Source organism: Giraffa tippelskirchi, chromosome 3, assembly GCF_054371585.1.
Source record: "Giraffa tippelskirchi isolate mGirTip1 chromosome 3, T2T-mGirTip1v1.2.pri, whole genome shotgun sequence".
NCBI classification, from domain to species: Eukaryota; Metazoa; Chordata; class Mammalia; order Artiodactyla; family Giraffidae; genus Giraffa; species Giraffa tippelskirchi.
Genome location: NC_137277.1, coordinates 20,828,920 through 20,846,710, shown reverse-complemented (window position 1 = coordinate 20,846,710; position 17,791 = coordinate 20,828,920). Strand labels below are relative to the sequence as shown.

The following is a 17,791-nucleotide window of genomic DNA, read 5'->3' as shown; positions in this document are numbered from 1 at the left end:
CTAACCTAGCATAGTGCCTGGCACGCAAAAGGCACTCAATAATATCTGTTGAATGAATGAATAAGTAAATGGAGGGGTGAGTAAATGAATGAATGTTCCAAGAGATGCCACACATGACCTGGTACACACAGTATCTTCTGTGATGGTGAAAGCAATCCTGGGACCTGAGCCCAATCTGCCCCCAGGTTCTTTCTCCCAGTCCCAGAGGCCACAGCCAGGTGCTCTGAGAGCTCCCAAGAGATGCCTCCCCCGCATTCTGCCCACCTCCACTCCTGACAATGACCAGGCAGAGACAGGAGTTGTGCAACTCAGATAATGAAGCTTTATTGATTGCTGGAAGGGGCAAGGGTGAAACAGGGCTCACGAGTCAAGTGCTTGGGGGAGGCGGGGACAGGAGAGAGGATCCCCCAGGGAAATCTGTGTACACTGGGAGGGCTTTCTAGGCATGAGCAGTGCAGAGAATCCTTAGTTCTTGGTGCGAACGATCTGCTCGTGTGTGGACACCACCTTGCCGTCGTGCACATCCACGACTTTTGTGCGAACCTGGCGACTGGAGGATACTAGGGGAGAGAGAAGAGAGGGCGTTACTAGTGGCGGGTGGCAATAGAGAAACCAGGAGCACAGAGGCCAAGGAGCCCAGGGCACTTAAACGAACCGTCTCCCTACTGCCCTGTCCCCTGATTACCACCTCACCCACTGCTCTTGCCCCAGCACTGATATTATCAACACATTTCTTTCAGACTAGAGCTCTGGGAGTCTGTGTCCTCAGACTGGAGCGTCCTAATAACTGAGATCAAAATGGTTCTGTCCAGATCCGCCCAAATGGACCGGGCTTGGTGGGAAGACCATGTGGGGCTCTGCCCATGGTGCTAACTATGGGACCCTAGCTCAACTTCTCCAGAAGCCCCTATCTAACATCCTAGACCTGCTGGGAGACAGGAGGTGGTCCTGAGTTCAGACTGGATGAGGAGAAAGGCCTTACCATCTCTGGATGACTGAGAGCCAGAGGAGAACTGGGAAGAGGAGAGGCTGTGAAGACAGAAAGGGGCAAAGATCATTAGACACCGCGGTGGAGCAGTGAGTGAACACTGGGGGACAGGACTGGGGTTCCAGGCACTCACTGGGCGTCCTCGCCCTCTAGCAGGCGGCGGTAGGTGGCGATCTCCTGCTCCAGCCGGGTCTTCACGTCCAGCAGGATCTTGTACTCCTGGTTCTGCTGCTCCATCTCGCAGCGCAGCTGAGCCAGCTGCTCTTCCACGCTGCTGATCAGCTCCTGGATCTGGGACAGCTGCATGCAGTAGCGGCCTTTGGTCTCCTCCAGGCTGTTCTCCAGAGATGCTTTCTGTGAGGGAAGGAAAGAAGATCAGAAATCAGGGAGGGTGGTCATTCCCTCCCACCGAGACTCTGCGCGCATACCCCCAGGCCCGGCCACGCCCCTACCATGCTGAGCTGGGACTGCAGCTCGATCTCCAGGTTTTGCATGGTGCGCCGGAGCTCCGAGATCTCGCTCTTGCCGCTCTGCACCAGCTCGCTGTTGGTAGCCACCTCGCGGTTCAGTTCCTCTGTCTACAGAAAAGAAAGCACCATTTGCACGGGAAGTTGCAAGAGAAAGGTGTTCCTGGGTTCCTTCCACTCCGAATGCCGCCCACCTTGCTGAAGAACCAGTCCTCGGCATCCTTGCGGTTCTTCTCCGCCATCTTCTCGTACTGGTCGCGCATCTCGTTCAGGATTCTGCTCAGGTCCACGCCGGGGGCGGCGTCCATCTCCACGTTGACGTCTCCTCCCACCTGGCCTCGCAGGGAGTTCATTTCCTGCACAACCAATGAACAGTCCATTATGGCGGCTGATTAGGATTCCCCAGTCGGAGGTGTTCCTGGACTGAATGTTGTCTTCAGCCATCTGAATTGCATCTCTTCCCTCCCAGTTAACCCTCTAAGCGGGCTTTTCCATTTAGCGCTCACCTCCTCGTGGTTCTTGCGGAGGTAGGCCAGCTCCTCCTTGAGGCTCTCGATCTGCATCTCCAGGTCGGCCCTGGCCAGGGTCAGCTCGTCCAGCACCCTGCGAAGGCCGTTGATGTCGGCCTCCACGCTCAAGCGCAGGTTCAGCTCCGTCTCGTACCTGGAATGAACCAAGAGAAATGAGACACCCACCCCAGTCACACTGGTGGTTCTGTTCTCTTCCCCCTTCTGTCCATAGTTGGCCTTCTTGGATGGTTTATGGTGCCAATCTTGATTGGCATGGATAGACATAATGCCCATTATTCCTCAGATATGAACATCTGGGGAGGGGGACAATGACAGGAATAAGATAGTTCATTGTGCTGTAGAATTCATGGAGGGGAGATTCCAACCAGGAGCACAGGAGGCCTCCAAATATGACTACCTCTTGCACTTCAGGGGCAGTTTGGGAAGTGGGGAGTGCCTCTCCCTGAAGCAGTGGCTCCCTAATCTGACTGTGGATCAAAATCACCCAAGTAGCCTATTAAAAATAACTGAATCAGAATCCCAAGGGTGGGGCCCAAGAGTCTTGTATTTTTACAAGCACCCCAAGGGGTTTGCACACAGCCATCCTGATACTGGCACGCTCTGTTCAGGGAACACTGCTCCCAAAACGCCCCACCCAGGGGAGACCGGGTGCTCTGAACCACCACTGCAAACTCACTTGGTGCGGAAGTCATCAGCAGCCAGACGGGCATTGTCAATCTGCAGCACGACATTAGCATTGTCTACAGTGGCTGCGAGGATCTGCAGATAGAAAGGGCACAGGTCATTGGTGGAAAGGACAGTGCTAGCCAGACCTGACTTCAGCCTGCATCAGGCCTTTACCTTCATGCTTTTCTTGAATCCCCATTACTCCCCACAAGCCTTTGCCATGGCAGCCTAAAGGATAATCCCCGTTAGTCCAGCCTTGACCCAGGGCTTTGCTGGCTCATGGTCATCAGAATGGGTAGAAAGAGCCTTGGCTTTAAAATAAATAGCCCTTGAGTTTTTGTCCTGCTTCTACCTCTGACTTGTTGCAAAACCTGAGCTGGGTCTCAGAGCCTCAGGTTCTCTGCCACTGAGGAGAATGACCAGGCTCTCCAGACCCCCTTCCTGACCTGAATTCTCTTCTCTCTGCACAAGCCAGGCCTGCCAGGACTCTGTAGGCACATGCACTCTTTCTCAAGCCCTCAGAGCACAGGATCTTAAGTGGGGCTTTCCCACAAACTGAGATCCAGCTGGCACAGAGGATTCAAAACAGAAGAAGCAAATGGGGGCGGGGGGAGGTTTGGTGGGGATAGACTGAACTCTGGATTGGCTTGAGTTCCCTCTCTCATCATCTGATTTCCCTAATCCCCTCAAAGCATCAGAGCCAGACACCAAGATCAGCAGACTTCTGGGGTCATATGGGAGCAAGGAACAAGAATCAGATGACACAAGTCCCCCCAGCTCCCCTCCTGTGCGGGGCATGTGAGGTGGGCCACCACTGATTGTCTCTGTGGGTTTTCCATGCCCTGTTGGCTGTGGGGAGGGGCTGCCTGTGCCAAGACTCATGGAGGCAGCCGCCACAGCCCAGACTAATGAGCTAATGAGCGGTTTGGATGTCTAGCCTGGTCCCGTTACAGCCTCGCTCCTCCCCTGGGCTGGAGAACAGGTTGCTGCCTCCCAAGCTGGCAGGTGGGGCACAAGGGCTCTAGCTTTGGCTCTGCCGTTAATTTGCTATGTGACCTTGGGCAGACAGCCCAAAGCTTCAACTTCTTCTTCTGTAACATGTAAGGGTAGGAACCCCTAGTGTCTCGTGGGACTTGAGTTCAGAGAGGTATGAGCCAGGTGGGGAAAAGGAGACCATCTTCTCATAGACCAGCTCTGTTGGGGGCATCTAGAGCCAGAAGAAAGGGCTGGAGGCTAGCCTGTCTAAGAATTCAAAGCGATCAATGCTCTGAGGCCTCCATTGCTCCTGAGTGAGGTGGCTAGAACAGCACCTCCTGCTGCCTGGCCCACTCACCTTGTTCCTCAGGTCCTCTATGGTCTTGAAGTAGGGGCTGTAGTCCTTGGTCTCAGTGGGCCGCTGCCTCTGGTACCAGTCACGGATCTTCACCTCCAGGTCGGCGTTGGCCTCTTCCAGGGCACGCACCTTGTCCAGGTAGGAGGCCAGGCGGTCATTCAGGTTCTGCATGGTCACCTTCTCACTGCCTGCCAGGAGCCCATCACCGCCAAAGCCAACACCAAAACCACTACCCACGCCACCACCGAAGCCACCACCAAAGCCGGCACCAAGGCCCCCGCCATATCCTCCACCGAAGCCACTGCCCAGGCCAAAGCTGCTGCTGCTGCTGAAACCACCGCCGTAGCCGCCCCCCAGCCCGCAGACACCCCCAGAGGAGTAGCGGGAGGAGGAAACAGACAGGCCTCCATAGGCGCTGGGGGCCCGGCAGGCGCCTCCGGCCAGGACGGAGGATATGCGGCTAGAGCCACCACCGATGCCCCCGGAGCTCTTGATGGAGCTGGAGGAGGTGTACTGACGGCTGCAGGTGGTCATGGTGCCAAGGATAGAGGTGAATGAGCAAGTGAGCAAGTCGGCAGTGAAGAGAAAGGTGCTGAGGTGAGTTAGAAGGATGCCTGGCTTTATACTCCTGGGTAGGGGCGGGCCTGGCATTTTCCATTCCCCTTGGCTTTCGTCACCCAGAGGCCAGTGCCAAGTCCCAGGCAGATCCCTCCCCTCTTCCATCTCATCATGTCTGTCATATTTTACTGGAAACTCATTGTTCAGGGTGTTTGGGGTTTCATGTCCCGCCAGGTGTGATTCACAGAAGGAGGTGTGGGCCTGCAGGCTACACTTTCCCTTCAGACCCTGGGAGAACGCGTGCAAGCTCAGCAAGATGGTGGGAGTAGGGCCTGTGTGCACCGTAAACCTGGTGACTTGTTAGTTCCTCATTAACTCAGTGGGCCTCTGCCATCCTCCTGGAGGAAGCCCACCACTCCAAGTGGCACCTGGCTGGAGGAACAGCAGCATGGAAAGATCACATGGGGCACAGAGATGCCGCTCAGCATTACCATCCATAATATGAGACGAGGCTTTGGGACCCTCCCAGGTCTGACCTTCTGGGCTGTGCCAAGGGGCCTGTCACGCTCCTGAAACATGCCCTGCCAGTAGTCAAGTGGCTCAGGCTTCCACCCCAATGCCCCAGGTAAAGAGAAATCCAGGCAGCTCTCCTCAGCCCTGGGCACAGACCCTAAGGTCCTCCACACACTGGTGGATATGCCCATGGCACTGGCTGTTTAGTCTGGCCAAGGGCAGGTGGGGGTCACAGAAGACATAGGGAAAGAGCATGGAGTCAGCTGGAGTCCTGATTCTGCTGTTTACTCCTGTGTGACCTAGGCCCTGGCGTTCCTCCGAGTCTCGGTTTGCTCATCTGTAAAGTGGACGTAAATACCACCTGCTCAGTCTGGCCACTGACTCTCGGTGGCCACTCTGCCTACTGCAGAGTCAGCTCTGAGAAGGCAACATGACAATGGATGTGAGAGGGTTTTGTAAGTCGAGTGGGGCGCAGAGTCTGGGTAGCATTGTTGTAGCCCAGTCTGGGCCCCAGAGGGAGTGGAGCAACACCCCTGGAACAGGAACTGGGGGGGGCGGCTTTTTGCTTCCAGCCCAGGTGTCTTCTCAGACCACCAGGGCAGCTCCATGGGAGGGTCTGGCTCAGTACCGTTGTCTGAGCCCCTGGTAGGGTTTTGGTGGGTGGAGGAGCACATGCATCAGACAGTTGAGTCAAGGGTCCCCAACTACTGAGGCCTCGAGGGTCCAGGGACATTTCCAGGGGTCCATCAAGCTCTGCCTCATACGTCTGTATATCGGGACCTCAGCCATCTCAGGTCTCCCAGACAACCTCCAAAGGCACCCCTGCGCCTCACCCCACCCTCCCAGCGCCCCTCAGCCCCACAGACCCCGGCAGGCATGTCGGGAGGAATGCAGTCGTGTCTGGGGCTGCCTGACGCATCCCATCTCCCCAGACAGGCCCCAACAGCCCATGCTGGAGGCTCCAGGACTCCTCCTGGATCAACTGCTCCTGGAATGGAAGCAGAGCCTCCCTCTGCCCCCTCCCCAACCGCCACCAAAGCAGAAGTCAGGGAGCCGCCCTCCCCACCCCCACCCCCACCTGCCGCCACTGGGGCTTAGAGGACAATGCTGAGGCAGACACTTGAGGCTGTGGGCTCCCCAAATCTGCCATGCTGAGGACGCTCGAGGATGTGAGTAAGCGAGGGCCCCGCCCCACCCCAACCTCCCCTGACCGACACTCCTAATCTCCTTCCAGAGAATGGTCCCCCACCCCGGCCCAGCCCTACAATTTCCTCAGTGAGAGGCAGCAGGGATTTCGGCTGAAGGAGGAGATGCCTTTGTTAGAAGACTGTTGCTGTTGGCTGTGCGGTGGAGTGCGGGGGCGGGGGGAGGGCGTGCTCTCCAGAGAAACATGCAGCATTCGGAGGGACCCAGGGAGCACCAGTGGGTGCAGAGCCCAGCACCCGCTTCCTCTGTGGTGCCCTCCACCCTGTCTCTCTCCACCGCCGGGAACCACGGACAGAATCCCTGGAGCACAGGACACAGGAAGGGCTCTTCTTCACTCACACTTGATTCGGTGGAACCCACAAGAGGCTCCCTCCTCGTCCCTCTCCGAAGGGGAATCCAAAAGACAAAGAGGGTAGGGAACCCATGACACGTATGTTCACATATGCAATCCAGGAAAAGACCTTTGCCAGCCTGCTCCCAACCTCCAGGGACCCTGGAATCCCAGCATCAGAAACAATTCTGACCGTCTCCCCCACCCAGGACTAGACCCTGGCTCAGATCCTAAGGCCAGCCCTCTTCCTCCTGCAGACAGGGGTCTAGGTACAAACAGCCCAGCCTGGTGTTCCTGACATTTTGAAGAGGGGCAGCTTTCTGGAGCAGCAAGGGTTAATGTGATGGGTTAGGGGGCAGCATCTGTTGGAACTGGAGTACCCCCCACCTCTGGACTCCCAGGCTGGTTTTGTGTGGTATGTGGCCATTACCTGACCCTCCTCCAGCCTCCCCCTGGGGAAGAGGAGGTGGTGGTAAAGGAGGGCGGTGCCTCCTGTGGTTGGTAAGCCTCCCAGCACCAGCCTTTTGAGGGGAGACCGATGCCAATCCAAACTGATGAAGGGGCAGGGCCAGGCAGCCCACCACAGAACCAGCATTGTGTGCTGAGGACCTGGCTGCTCCTAAGGAAGGAGGAGACCTCGGGACAGCCCAGGCTGAGGAAGGAGACACAGCCCTTGCCCTCAGAGCCCCAGTCTCATTGAAGAGACAGTCTCTGCTCTTGGGAAACCCCCAGCCTGAGAGGGAAGAGAGGACACATATCCGAATTACTGAAGCTACGAATAAATGTCAGAAAAGTGCAGTTCATGTGTATTCGTTTCCTGGGGCTGCAGTAACATGTTATCACAAACCTCGTAGTTAAAAACAACCCAAAGTCTTCTCTCACAGTTCCGGAGGCCAGAAGTCTAAAATTAAGGTGCCGCACTCCGTGTGGAAGTGCCGAGGGGGATTCTGCCTTGCCTCTTCCAGTCTCTGGCCGCTTCTTGCACTCCTTGGTTTATGGCAACGCAACTCCAATCTCTGCCCTGTCTTCACATAACCATCATCTCTCTGTGTCTGTGTGTACTTTTCTGTCTAAGGACACTCGTTGGATTTAGTGCCCACCCTAGGCTTCCCTGGTGGCTCAGAAGGTTAAGAGTCTGCCTGCAATGCAGGAGACCAGAGTTTAATCCCTGGGTCAGGAAGATCCTCTGGAGAAGGAAATGGTAACCCGCTCCAGTATTCTTGCCTGGAGAATTCCATGGGCAGAGGAGCCTGGTGGGCTGTAGTCCATGGGGTCCCAAAAGAGTCGGACATGACTGAGCAACTAACACTCTCACTAATCCAGTGTGATCTTCTCTCAGTTCTTACATCTGCAAAGAGCTTATTTCCAAATCAGTTCACATTCTGAGGTTCCAGGTGCACACAAAGTTCAGGGGGACACTATTCCACCCACTACCTGTGTAACAGACCCAGAACTATCCATGTTGCAGAGGCAGTGGTGAAAACTTGTTGGAGAGATGGTTGTGATAAGATGTGGGCAGGGCCAATCTGGAAGGCTTCTGGGAGCAGCTTTAACTCAACATATAAAGGTGCCAGGCAGTGAGCATCGGGGAAGTACCGAATTCTCAGGGCTCTGATCCACACTTCCCATCGCCCAGTTTCTCTGACTTCTCCACAAATAGACAACTGCTCTGGGACAGAGCTCTTTTATGACTTTTTATTTTGAGATTACCTTGAATTTTCATTAAAAGTTGTAAAACTTGTACAGAACCTATGTGTCTCCTTCACCCAGCTTCCCCTAATATGAACAGATCACATAAACATTATACAATGATCAAAACCAGTACATTAACACTGACCCAATAATGTTAATTAACCGTGGACTTTTCTTGAATTTCACCAGTCTCTCCAGCAATGACCCTTTTTTGTTGCAGGATCCAGTCCAGGATTCCGCTCACTAGTTGTCATGTGTCCTGCAGTCTATGACAGCCCCTTCTGTCTTCTCTGTCTTTTAAGACCTTAACACTTTTCAAGAGTACCGGTCAGTTATTTTTATAAAATATCCCTCAGTTTGGGTTTTTCTGATAATTTCTCAATATCAGATGGAGGCAATGCATTTTGACAAGAAGACCACAGATGTGTCATTATGACCTTCTCGGTGCATAATCTCAGGCATCCAAAACGTGTGTTGATGTGTCTTGGGGCTGATGACATTAACCTTGCTCACTGGCTAAAGTGGGTTTGCTAGGCTTCTCCACTGTAGTATTGTTTTTCTCACTGAAACTAATAAATACTTCGAGGAAGATACTTCAAGACTATGCAATTTATCCTGTTTCTTTTTAAACTTTCACCCACTGGTTTTTTAATCCATCAGCAGAGGGAAAGAGCTTTTGACAACCACTGGCTCAAGAGCCTCATTTATCCAGACTTGAGGGACTGTGGCTTTTAGGAGACATTTGGAGCATTGTCCAGGCCCAAGAAAGAACTCTTTCCTCCTCTCTTGTCTAGCCCCGTAGCTAACCTGGGCCGCCTCAAACCCTCTGTGCCCTAAAGGTATTCCCATGCCTCTTCCTTTGAAGAGATACCAAGTCTTGCTCTAATCATTGATGTCTAGAGGCTTTTCTTAGCCTCCTCCCACCACCAGCCATGGGGGGAAGAAAGGAACAGTCAGGGTCCTCCTCATGTCCCAGGTAGGAAGTCTGAGGTCCAGAGAAGCTCACAGTCAAGTGACCAGTTGGAGCCCTCCTTGTGATTCTCAGATCACCTCCCACCCGGAGCATCTGCCCAGAGCTGGGCTTCTCCTCTCCTCCTGGCAGAGTCCAGGTCCCCTGCCCTTCCTTCCCCATCTCTCCACACCCTCCCCTGCCCAGGCTCCTTCACTTTGCCCACCCCCTCTCCTCACCAAGTCCCAGCTACCTGTGTACAGCAAGGGTTATGTCTGCTAGAGCTGAGGGCTGTCACTTCTAGGAATGACAAGCTGGAACCTGAACTGATCTAGACCTCAGCATCTGTCGCCAGAAAGGCAGAGCTGGCACAGGGGCCAGAAGCAGGCAGGCTGGCAGGCAGGATTGCAGGTGCAGGAGGCAATCAGGAGCCTGGAGCACCCAGCTCCCCTTTCCCCTTGAAAGCGCTGCCACCCGCTGGATTCCCAGGCCAGCCTGCCTGTCTGGGACAAGCGTCCTGGGAGAATCTGGGTTGACATTACCAATGGGCTGATTCAAGTATCTGTGTCCACAGGCCTGCCTGAGCCTGCCAGCTGCAAGAGTTGATAAATCTGAGACTGACCATCCCACATTATAGATGCAGAAGTTTCAGAGGTTAAGGAAATTTTCAAGGGTTCACAGCAAGGAAGCTGCTCAGCCAAGATTCAATCCTAGCTTGCATGGACTGTAAATTTCACTTTTCAAAGACAAGCCCCCTCCTGCCAGAGAGTCTGAGATGGAAAGGGCCTTGGGTGTCATTTAGTCTCTTAACTTTACAGACGGGGAAACTGAAGTCCAGAAACGGGAAAGGTTGAGTCCAAAGTCACAAAGAAGAACCTGCTTTGAAAGTGCCAAGTGTTTAAAAACTGTTACCCAGGAATCTGAGCTAGGCAGGGTGAGAATGTGTGAGGTGAAAAGAGCTGTGTCTGCACCCCAGAATCACATTTGGGTTGTTAAGAACATGAATGGTTAGGTGGTCAAAGGATAGCAACAGAAGGATTCACTAACCTTCTATTAGCTCCTTGTTCAAAGAAAAAAAAACAAGGCTTACATTCTCTAGTCAATCACCTCTGAGGCCCAGTGCAAACAGAGCTCCAACCCTAACAGCCCAGTTGCCTCACAGACCCTTACATTCCCACCCATCTCCCAGCCTCTGCCTGAATTTCTGCTTCTGTCTTCTTTCTGCCCAAAGCCCTCATGCTTTTTAAGGCCAAGCCTCAATCCGACAGGCAAATGTAAGGTATGATTTCTGTAGACTGCGGAGCATAAAGCAAATGTTCAGTGAAAGGGAGGTAAAAGAGAGAGGAGAACAAGGAAGGAAGGAAGAGAGGAAAGGGAAGATGGTAAGGAAATGTGGGAGGAAGAATAGATGGATGGATGGATGGATGGATGGATGGATGGATTGGCAGGTGAGTGGGTAGATGGATATACGGAAGATAATGGATGGATAAATAGAGTAAGGTAGATGAATGGTGAGTGGGTAGGTGAGTCGTCACGGGGATGAAGGATTGATGGAACACAGAGAAAGGGAAGTCATCCCGCCCATCCCAGGATGGGTAAGCATCTTAGAGGAATTCTTAACTCAGCTGTACCTTAATGATGAATAGATGCTAAACAAGCTAAGAAGTGAGGGAAGACATCCTGTTTGCTCGGGAAGCACCTGAGCAAAGACACAGAGGCATGAGACATGGTTCTGACGGAGAATGCAAGCTCTTAAGCACTGCTGGAGTGCACCGCTGAAGGCTGGATCTGCCTGAGGGAACTGAGAACAGAGGCTGAGGGACGAAGGCTGTGCTAAGGTGCTCTGACCACTCTGGGGGCGCTGAAGTGTCCTAAGCAGGGCAGTGACACTGTCAGATGTGTTTTCAAGGGCCACTCTGGCATCCGTGCAAGACACGCTTTAGGAGAGGGGGCAGCAAAGGAAAAGGGGGGAAGGAAGATGCCCCTTGCCCTTACCCAGATAAAGGATGGGTTGGCGGACCCCTCCTCTCCCAGGAAGTCTTACTCCATCACCTTGGATAACCTGGCTTTCCCCTTCCTCAGGCCTCCCAGTGTGTCTGTAATCTGTGCACCCTCCCTTGAACCTTCCTACAGTGCCTTAGGGGGCCACAAATTTTCTCTCTCCCATAGCAGTGTTCAGTGTGTTAATTTACTGTTAATTACTCTAGTCTGCCAGGGGAGACACAGCCTTTGCCCTCTGGGACACCCAATCTGATGGAGGATCTAGCTCTGATGGAGCTTAGAGCTTACTCTGCTTCCTAGGCTGCTGCTGCTGCTGCTGCTAAGTCGCTTCAGTCGTGTCCAACTCTGTGCGACCCCATAGACGGCAGCCCACCAGGCTCTGCCGTCCCTGGGATTCTCCAGGCAAGAATACTGGAGTGGGTTGCCATTTCCTCCTCCAGTGCATGAAAGTGAAAAGGGAAAGTGAAGTCGCTCAGTCGTGTCCGACTCTTTGCCACCCCATGGGCTTCAGCCTACCAGGCTCCTCCGTCCATGGGGTTTCCAGGCAAGAGTACTGGAGTGGGGTGCCATTGCCTTCTCCTAGGCTGAGGGGAGCCCAAAGCCGAGGAGCCACCAGGGGGGGTGGGTAGCACATGGAAGCCTTCTTGGAAAGGTTTGACTCAGGTTTGAAAGAAGGAAGATCCCTGAATGGGTGGAGTGGGAGACGGCATTCCCAGGCAGGGGCGTGGCTGTGGGAACTCCAGCGCCAGCAAAGTCAGCACCTGGGAATCACAAAAGCTGTGTCACGAGCCTTGAGCAACAAACAGGTTGGGAGAGGGTAAGGGAGAGGGCAAGAAAGGAAGGGGTCCCAGGCAGTTCCAGCCTGGAGGGTGAAAGGAAGAAGCAGTTTCCATCAGTCAGAAGTGGGGGACCAGATTCAATGCCATGCAGCCCACACCTAGGCTGAGACACCGAGGGGCCAGGGAGGGAGCAGGGCCTCCCAGGTCAGCCAGACCTGGGGTTCCAGCCTAGGACCCCCCAGTGACCAGCCATGTGACTTTGGTCAAGTCACTGCAGCCCTCTGAGCCTGCTTCCTATCAAATGGGTTTAATAACCTCCCTTGCAGATTTATTGAGAGGAGTTGACAATTCACGGCGAGTAGCCAGCATGGCGTTTGGCACAGCGAACATGTTTAGTTTAAAAACTTCCCTTAAATTAAGCCCTAGAGGTTGATCAGGGGCTTCCCAGGTGGCTCAGTGGCACAGAATCCACCTGCCAAGGCAGGAGATGCAAGAGACTCGGGTTCGATCCCTGAATCGGGAAGATTCCCCTGGAGTAGGAAATGGCAACCAGCTCTAGTATTCTTGCCTGAAAAGTCCCATGAACAGAGGAGCCTGGCGGGCTACAGTGCACGGGGTCGCAAAGAGTCAGACACGACTGTGTGAATGAACACAGCGCACAGATGTTAATCAGTGATGGGCAGGAGGTGAGGACAGATGGAAAACAGGTATCAAAATTCAGGCAAAGGCAGAGCAAAGAACAAAGAGGGGTCCAAGATAGAGCTAGGGCATCGGAGTGACAGGAAGAGGGAGGCCTCAGGAGAGATGCTGAGGCCAGCGGGCCGGGGTGATGAGCTGGTGAGTCTGTGAGGGCCTGGCCAGGGCGGAGTCTCTAGGAACCAGCAGACCCAGAAACCCTGCTGAGGAAGAGTCAGCAGGATGGTTTGGGTGTGAGGGGAGAAGGCAGGCTCCACATTCTGAGGTTGCAGGCCCAACAACATCTCCCCCCTCCCCATGATGTCCCCTACCCCAGTCCAGGAGTGAGGGGAGGAGGGAAGCAACAGCTCAGGGGTTCCAATGAGGCCCCAAGACCAAGGAAGTCCCACCAGTCACTTGGCATCACCCAGTCCCTGGTTCTCCTCCCAATCCCGGCTGTCGGTGCAATGAGGGCAATATTTATCTGGCTGCATGGGCACACACACACACACACACACTCATAAACATCCTTTTCTGTGTCACTCACTTCCAAAAGAGGGAATGGGCAACTTATGAGAAAAGACACATGTATAACACAGCAAAGGAAACCATTTATTGTTGTTGTTGCTTAGTCACTAAATCATGTCCAACTCTTTGCGACCCCAAGGACTGCAGCACACCAGGCTTCTCTGTCCTTCACTATCTCCAGGAGTTTGTTCAAATTCGTGTCCATTGAGGCAGAAACCATAAGCAAAATATAAAGGAAACCGTAAACAAAACAGACAGACAGCTCATGGGCTGGGAGAAAATATTTGCCAATGATGCAACTGACAAGGGGTTCATTTCCAAAATATACAGACAGGTCATACAGCTCAATATCAAAACAAAAAGAAAAATCAAAACATGGGCAGAAGATCTAAATAGAAATTTCTCCAAAGAGGACATACAGATGGCCAATAAGCATATGAAAAGATGCTCAATGTCGCTAATTATTAGAGAAATGCAAATCAAAACTGCTTTGAGGTATCAACTCACACCAGTCAGAATGGCCATCATTAAAAAGTCTACACATAAAAAAGGAATGCATTTGAGTCAGTTCTAATGAGGTAGATGAATCTAGAACCTATTATACAGAGTGAAGTGAGTCAGAAAGAGAAAGATGAATGCTGTATTCTAAAGCATATATATGGAATCCAGAAAATGGTATTTAAGAATTATTTACAATGGGCAACAATGGAGAAACAGACATAGAGAACAGACATATGGACATGGGGAGAGGGGAGGAGAAAGTGAGATGTATGAAAAGAGTAACATGGAAACTTATATTATCATATGTAAAATAGATAGCCAATGGGAATTTTCTGTCTAGCTAAGGAAACTCAAACAGGGGCTCTGTATCAACCTAGCGGGGTGGGATAGGGAGGGGGATGGGAGGGAGGTTCAAAAGGGAGGGAATATATGTATACCTATGGCTGATTCACATTGAGGTTTGATAGAAAACAGCAAAATTCTATAAAGTAATTATCCTTCAATTAAAAAATTAATAAATTTTTTTTTAAAGTCTACAAATAGTAAATACTGGGGAGGGTGTGGAGAAAAGGGAACTCTCCTACACCATTAATGGGAATGTACATTAATGCAGCCACTATGGAAAATGTATGGAAGTTCCTTTAAAAACTAAAAATAGTTGGTTTGCATAATGCATAATTATGCTGCACATAATCCAGCAATCCTACTCCTGGGCATAGATCCAAAAAAGACAAAAACTGTAATTTGAGAAGATCCGTGCACCCCAATGTTCACAGCAGCATTATTTACGATAGACAAGACATGGAAGCAACCTAAGAGTCCATCAACAGACGAATGGATAAAAAAGACGTGGTGTATATGTATGCAATGAATACTACTCAGTAATAAAAAAGAATGAAGCAATGCTATTTGCAGCAATGTGGATGGGACTTCACATATTAAGTGAAATAACTCAGGCAGAGAAAAACAAATATCATATGTCTCTTTCATGTGGAATCTATAGTATGATACAAATGAACTTATTTACAAAACAGAAACATATTCCCAGACATAGAAAACAAACTTACAGTTACCAAAGAAGGGCTTCCCTGGTGGCTCCAGCAGTAAAGAATCTGCCTGCAATGCAGGAGACCTGGGTCTGATCCCTGGGTTGGGAAGACCCCCTGGAAAAGGGAATGGATACCCACTCCAGTATTCTTGCCTGCAGAATTCCATGGACAGAGGAGCCTGCAGGCTACAGTCCATGGGGTCACAAAGAGTCAGACATGACTGAGCGACTAACACCTTCTTTTCACTACCAAAGGGAAAGGGGAGGTGGAGGGATAAATTAGGAGTATGGGATTAACATAACATACACACTACTATATATAAAATAAATAAGCAGCAAGGATTTACTATAGCACAGGGAACTATATTCAGTATCTTGGAATAACCTATAACAGAAAAGAATCTAAAATATATATATATGTATATATATATATATATACATGCATAATTGCATCTATTCTGCTGTATATCTAAATATTGTAAATCAACTATAGCTTAATTTAAAAATGAAAAAGTGTATAACATAAAACTTACCTCTTTAAAAAAATAGTCATGTATAATAAAGCTAAAAATGTTCATCAAAGAAACATAAATCAAGAATCAGATAATAGAGTATATTGATGAATGTGTTTTGGTTGCAAAAGACAGAAACTCAATTTGAATTAGTTTCAAAAGAGACGATTCATTGATTCCTCATTCTCTGCCTTTCTGACACACACACCACACACACACACACATACACACATACACACAAGGCTGGAACCACTGCTGAAGGCAGTCCTAAATTCATCCTTCAGCCTCTTGGCTAGAGAGGATCAACTCAAATTTGGAGAAAAAAAAAAACAAGGGAAGGCCATCTGCATGGCCTGACGTGACCAGTAGCCAGAATCCTACATGACCAACCCAGCAGGCATATTTGCCCCACTGTCTCACTCCTCAAGGAGTAAAGATCTAGGATCAGAAGAATTAAGGGGCACAGGTTTGGTCCCAACCTTTACGATCTAAGCAGCCACTCCAGTTTGTGTCTCCTGCAAAAGGGAAGTGGTGGTAACTGCAGGCAAGAGGCTGCTGTACCTAACGTCTAGTGCTAGGTTTCCCAGCAGACGAGACAAAAAGGGAAACATGGTGAAATATGGAAGTCTCACTAAGAAGGAGGCACATCTGACTGCAAAGAGAGAGAAACACTTCTGAGGTCTAAGCAGAATCTTTATAGAATCTGAAAGGCACTAAGAGCTTTCATTTGCTGAGCCCTGTGCTAGGCGCCACCACCAATGTTCTTGTTTAATCCTAACCCCCTTGGGGAAGGTATTGCTGTGTCCTTGTTACAGACTTTGCGGAGTGAAGGCAGGGAAGCGCCCCTAGGCTTCAGTCCCCAGGCACCGAGCCCCTCCCAGCTGCCGATGAATGTGCGGGTGTCCCAAAGGTGCCAAGATGCTCCATAAAGCCAAACCTTGGCAGCATCACAGCCTACCTCCTGCTGCCACCAAGCCCCAGCCGCTTCTCCTAGGCATTTACTGGCTAGATTCGTCAACACCGGAGATTGCTTTGCAATGGTTAAATCTTTTCCTATTTTACCCCCCAAAAAGAAGTCTTTTTCTTTTTTTAATTTTTTTTATTTTTTGGCCACACCACTCGGCACGTGGGATCCTAGTTCCCTGACCAGGGATCAAACCGTACTCCCTGCTTTTTGAAGCACCAAGTCCACCACTGGACCACCAGGGAGTTCCCATAAGAAATCTCTCTTTATACTCATGCTGCAAAAGTCAGATGTGTGCAACTATATGTGGTTTACGCCCCAGTGAGGTCGATGCCATTAAGCCTTGTTTAGTAGAGAGGGAAATGGCAACCCACTCCAGTATTCTAGCCTGGAGAATCCCATGGACAGAGGAGCCTGGCAGGCTACAGTCCATGAGGTTGCAGGAGTCAGACACAACTTAGCAACTAAACCACCACCACCACCACCATATGTGGTTTAAAGACCTTTAAAATTGTGAGTTATTCCAGCAAAAAGGCTCAAGAAAAAAATAGGTATGTGTCTTAGTCCATTTCGGTAGCTATGACAAAATTCCACAGACTAGATAGCTTATAAACAGCAGAAATTTATTTCTCACTGTTCTAAAGGCTGGGAGGTCCAAGATCAAGGTGTCAGCCTGGTTGCATTCTGAGCATCAGAGACTTTTGCTTGAGGGCCTTCTCTGGGCACGAGAGCCCATTCTGCCAGTCCACAGAGCAGGCCAAAGTGCTAGGGGATTAACAAACTCCCCCTGCCTGAGTGCACCCTCAACCTGAGACTGATGGAAAGTGAAAGTGGCTCAATCGTGTCTGACTCTCTGCTACCCCATGGACTATACAGTCCGTGGAATTCTCCAGGCCCGAATGCTAGAATGGGTAGCCTTTCCTTCTCCAGGGTATCTTCCCAACCCAGGGATCGAAACCAGGCCTCCCGCATTGCCAGCAGATTCTTTACCAGCTGAGCCACAAGGGAAGCCCATGGAATGGGGGGTTAAATACCCCAGCTCCCTCCTCCTTTGGGAAGAAGGGGGCGTTCAGTGGGAGTTCCCTGGTGGGATTAAGCTCCAGTTGTCCACAGTGTTCACGTGCTTGATAACACACACCTTATTAGCTTCCTTCCCCTCCCTGTCTCACTTCCCACTTCCTAACCGTGTTTCATGAGACATTATCCCAAATTCTTCTTGCCTCTGAAATTTTTGTCTAAGGATCTGCTTCTAAAACCCAAAGTGAGGCACCTGGGTTTTTGAGTTTTAATTATATAAGCCTGTGTGCTGTTAAATGTTCACCCACCAGATATCCAGGGGAGAGGGGAGATATTTATATTATTTGCATAAAATGTTGTATACTTTGTGTATATTTTATTTTATCTAATACATATAATATAATTTTACTAATATGTAATTATATAACTTTACAATATACTGTATAACACATGCGTGCTCAGTTGTGTCCAACTCTTTGCAACCCCATGGACTCTAGCCCACCAGGCTCCTCTGTCCATGGGATTCTCCAGGC

At 50.9% G+C, this 17,791-nt stretch overlaps 1 protein-coding gene across 3 annotated transcripts; it reads right to left on the bottom strand.

The window, feature by feature from the left end:
• Positions 1-299: 299 nt before the first annotated feature.
• On the bottom strand, positions 300-4,518 carry LOC145540973 (keratin, type I cytoskeletal 14). Of its 3 annotated transcripts, none has more exons than XM_081576135.1 (9): positions 3,985-4,518; positions 2,662-2,744; positions 1,962-2,118; positions 1,650-1,811; positions 1,441-1,566; positions 1,122-1,342; positions 983-1,029; positions 926-928; positions 300-560 (listed from the first exon to the last, which is right to left on the bottom strand). In XM_081576135.1, the coding sequence occupies exons 1-9, from the start codon at positions 4,516-4,518 to the stop codon at positions 466-468; spliced, it is 1,428 nt and encodes a 475-aa protein (XP_081432261.1). In that variant the 3' UTR covers positions 300-465. The 3 variants fall into 3 exon arrangements, with proteins under 3 accessions (XP_081432261.1, XP_081432262.1, XP_081432260.1); XM_081576136.1 differs by lacking the exons at positions 926-928; positions 983-1,029 and adding an exon at positions 698-699 and having other exon boundaries at positions 300-587; positions 3,985-4,309; positions 4,385-4,518; XM_081576134.1 differs by lacking the exon at positions 926-928.
• Positions 4,519-17,791: the final 13,273 nt, after the last annotated feature.

Excerpts from the sequence above, each read along its gene's own strand:
- LOC145540973 (XM_081576135.1), bottom strand. The coding sequence starts at position 4,518 with ATGACCACCTGCAGCCGTCAGTACACCTCCTCCAGCTCCATCAAGAGC. Across the intron at positions 1,343-1,440 it reads TGCAGTCCCAGCTCAGCATG|AAAGCATCTCTGGAGAACAG; the intron begins GTAGGGGCGTGG and ends CTTCCCTCACAG. Across the intron at positions 1,030-1,121 it reads CTAGAGGGCGAGGACGCCCA|CCTCTCCTCTTCCCAGTTCT; the intron begins GTGAGTGCCTGG and ends CTGTCTTCACAG.